The 2,831-nt window shown below is 59.3% G+C and overlaps 1 protein-coding gene across 1 annotated transcript in view; it reads right to left on the bottom strand.

Moving 5' to 3' along the window:
* Window positions 1-606: 606 nt before the first annotated feature.
* The window catches only part of LOC127750557 (tissue inhibitor of metalloproteinase), a 3,424-nt gene continuing 1,199 nt past the window's right edge, over window positions 607-2,831 (bottom strand). The window contains exons 2-4 of the mRNA XM_052272520.1: window positions 1,709-1,791; window positions 1,221-1,451; window positions 607-960 (exon numbers count right to left, since the gene is read on the bottom strand). Coding sequence (XP_052128480.1) covers window positions 607-960; window positions 1,221-1,451; window positions 1,709-1,791 — 668 coding nt within the window. The remainder of the gene's footprint in view (window positions 961-1,220; window positions 1,452-1,708; window positions 1,792-2,831) is intronic.

Raw genomic sequence — 2,831 nt, 5'->3', positions numbered from 1 at the left:
AATCGTCGTTGTTGTTGTTTTCGTTGCTATTTTTACTACTACATGTCCAGGACGGTTATCAGAACCTAGTTTAGGTATTTACACTCGATTTACATACTAAATGATTTGTACAAAAATAGAAAGGTATTATTACTCGTGTTAATTGGTACCGATTTCTGAGAGCTGCCCAGCGTGCGCGCCCGCCTGGAGCGCAGAGAGACGTTGTTCGTTGTTCCCCCCCGCGCCTCGCCTCGGCACTCTCCTTCTGTCCGAGTCTCCGCCGGTCTCCTCCCCGGTTCACTCGGCGCCGCGGGCGCTCTTGTCACGACGGCCGCTCTGCTCCGCCGGCTCGGATAACAAAGTCAGCGCCTCACCGCCGCCCCTTTAACTCCATTATCCCGACGCAACTCGCACTCCGGCGGCGGAGCGGCGGCGGCAGCGCCACGATGTCGCGACCCTCTTGAGGAAAACGCGCCGCTTGAAGGTCATTTTGGAAGCCCTGAAAGCGATCATCAGCAAAAACGCAATTAAGCGAGCGGTTAACTTGTTGGTTTCTCTCCCTTGCTTATGCCTCTACTATCGGAACACACCTTTCCTTTGGAGGGGTTGCCGGAATCATCCATTGAACTATGGCTCGTCGTCCTCCAACGCGGCCGCCGCCGTGGAGGTCGCATCCTGGTGGGGATGGTGGTGCTTGTGGTGGTGCTTGTGGGCCTTGTTCCGCTCCTCGGCGAGCTCGAGGCCGCCGCCGCGCTGCTGCTCCTTGTCGTGCTTGCCGTCCTTCTTGGCGGGCGGCCGCATCAGCCACCACGAGTGCTCGCCCTCCACGTTGGCGACACCGGCGCGGCGCAGGCAGTCGTCGAGTACGCGGCCGCGCAGCCAGTTGCAGCGCTGCTGCTGGTGGTGCGTCGTGCACACCGAGTGCCCGATCAGGCAGTTCTCGACGCGGTGCGAGCCGCCCCACCAGGGGCAGTCGCGGGGCTGCGAGACAAAGGCAGAGGGCGAGTCAGACATGGAGCGTGAGGGGTCGCGGGGGTCTCGCGGAGCGAATGGGGACCCTCAGATATTTGAAAGGGTGGAATAGTCCACCTGTGCGAAGGAAGGACGGCCTTGGGCCTTGGCGCGTGACGCCTGATGCCATGGCTTTACTTGTTGAGCGGGGAAATGCTTTTTCGATATGGGAAGGCGAAAGGCGAAGCCTCCCCCCTGGGGAATGTTGACGGGAGGCGAGGGGTGCTCACCTTACAGCTGCAACTGGCTGCGTACTGCTGGCGCAGCCCCTTGCGCTGGCGCACCGTCACCTTGCGCCAGACGGTCGGGAAGTCGCACAGCGTCACCGTCGGCTGGCCGTCGTACACGCGGCCCATGAGCAGATACGTCTCGCCCTCGTCCAGGGTCACGCCGCAGAGGCTCTCCACGTAGGCTGCCACGATGCCGGCCTCCTTGATGAGCAGCCGCGCCTCGGACCCACCCTGTTGTGGGGAAAGCACAGCGTCAAGTCGAGGGTTACTTTACTTCAGGTTTTTACCGATTTTTCTGTTTTCCTGATTTTTTCTTGTTTTTTCTGATTTTTCTAACTCTTTATTTGAGTTTTCACGGTTTTCATTTATTTTCTTCTCACGTTTTCTGATTTTTTCGAGGTTGTACACTATTAGTCCGAATGAGGTACCCCTCGGCAGAGTGTCGCGAGTCTGCCTCGGCTGGCGCACCCGGAGTCGGTGGTGCTCACCTTAAAGGTCCGCTTGACGGCGACCTCGTAGCGCCGCCTGTAGTTGTCCTCCTCCTTGCTCTGGACGACCTTGGCCAGCACAGCTGCAACAGAGAGGGTGAGGCGCCCGGGAGTTAGGGGGGATAGCAGAAGGCGCCAGGGGTAAGGCGACCGCGAGAGCCAAGAGGTGAGGCCGGGAGCTTTTGAAAAGGATGTAAAACTTTTAAATACGGCCGCAGGCCAAGCCAAAGACTGCGGCACAATGACGGCGCGGGGATAGGGCGGGGAGGCGGGCCGTGTGGGCGGACTGAAGAATGCCGCTGCGCGGAGCGAGGTAGCCGGCTCCGCGCCGCAGCCATGTTTTAATCATCCTGGTCCTTCCCACGGCGGGGCGGACAGCGTTATAACAGCAGCAGGAGCGGGTCCATGGCTATATGCCCGCCTGCCCCGCCCCGCCACACCACCACACCCCGTTTCACCATGCACCCCCCGAGCCTGATCCGCCCGAGTGTCGACCTGACCTGCGGCTTGCTTTGCTTGGCCTCTCTGGCTCGGCTCGTTGCTCGCGCGGGGGTCTGTTGGAATACTGTACACGTCGTTCCCTTCGGTTTGCGGGGCGTGCGACTTCAGTTCGCAAAAGGATCTAAAAATAGCGGGCGGGCGCGGTGCGGGTTCGCTGTGTGCTGGTCAGTTTACGCAAGGCACATTGAAGCAGAGTAATGAACACACACCGACACACACACACACACACACACACACACACACACACACATGCACACACACATGCACGCGCTGCTTTTACGGGCCGCATCTCCCATCCCATGGCCGGCCGGCCTGGCTCGACCCCGCCGGCCGGAATACGTGGAACGGATAATTTGTATCGAGGATCGAGAAAAAGGAGGGAGAGAGGGAGACAGACAGAGAGGGAGAGAAAAGGACAGAGAAGAGAGTGCAGAGGGAGAGAAAACAATTGTTTTGAGAGAGGTGCGACAATACATTAGCACGGTGCACGGTGTTGGGAGTAGCTCGGATCTGTCCTCGAGACAGTTGTTGCACGTTTCGCTTCTCATCCCACTTGAGGAATTAAATAAGTCGCACTTCTCTTCTCGCGTCGCGCAGCTGGCAGCGGCCCGAGTGGGAGGCG

The sequence above is a fragment of the Frankliniella occidentalis genome, unplaced genomic scaffold (assembly GCF_000697945.3).
Source record: "Frankliniella occidentalis isolate FOCC.00 unplaced genomic scaffold, Focc_3.1 Scaffold209, whole genome shotgun sequence".
Classification (NCBI taxonomy): Eukaryota; Metazoa; Arthropoda; class Insecta; order Thysanoptera; family Thripidae; genus Frankliniella; species Frankliniella occidentalis.
Note: the sequence above shows the minus strand (reverse complement) of the source record. Positions and strands in the feature narration are given on the sequence as shown.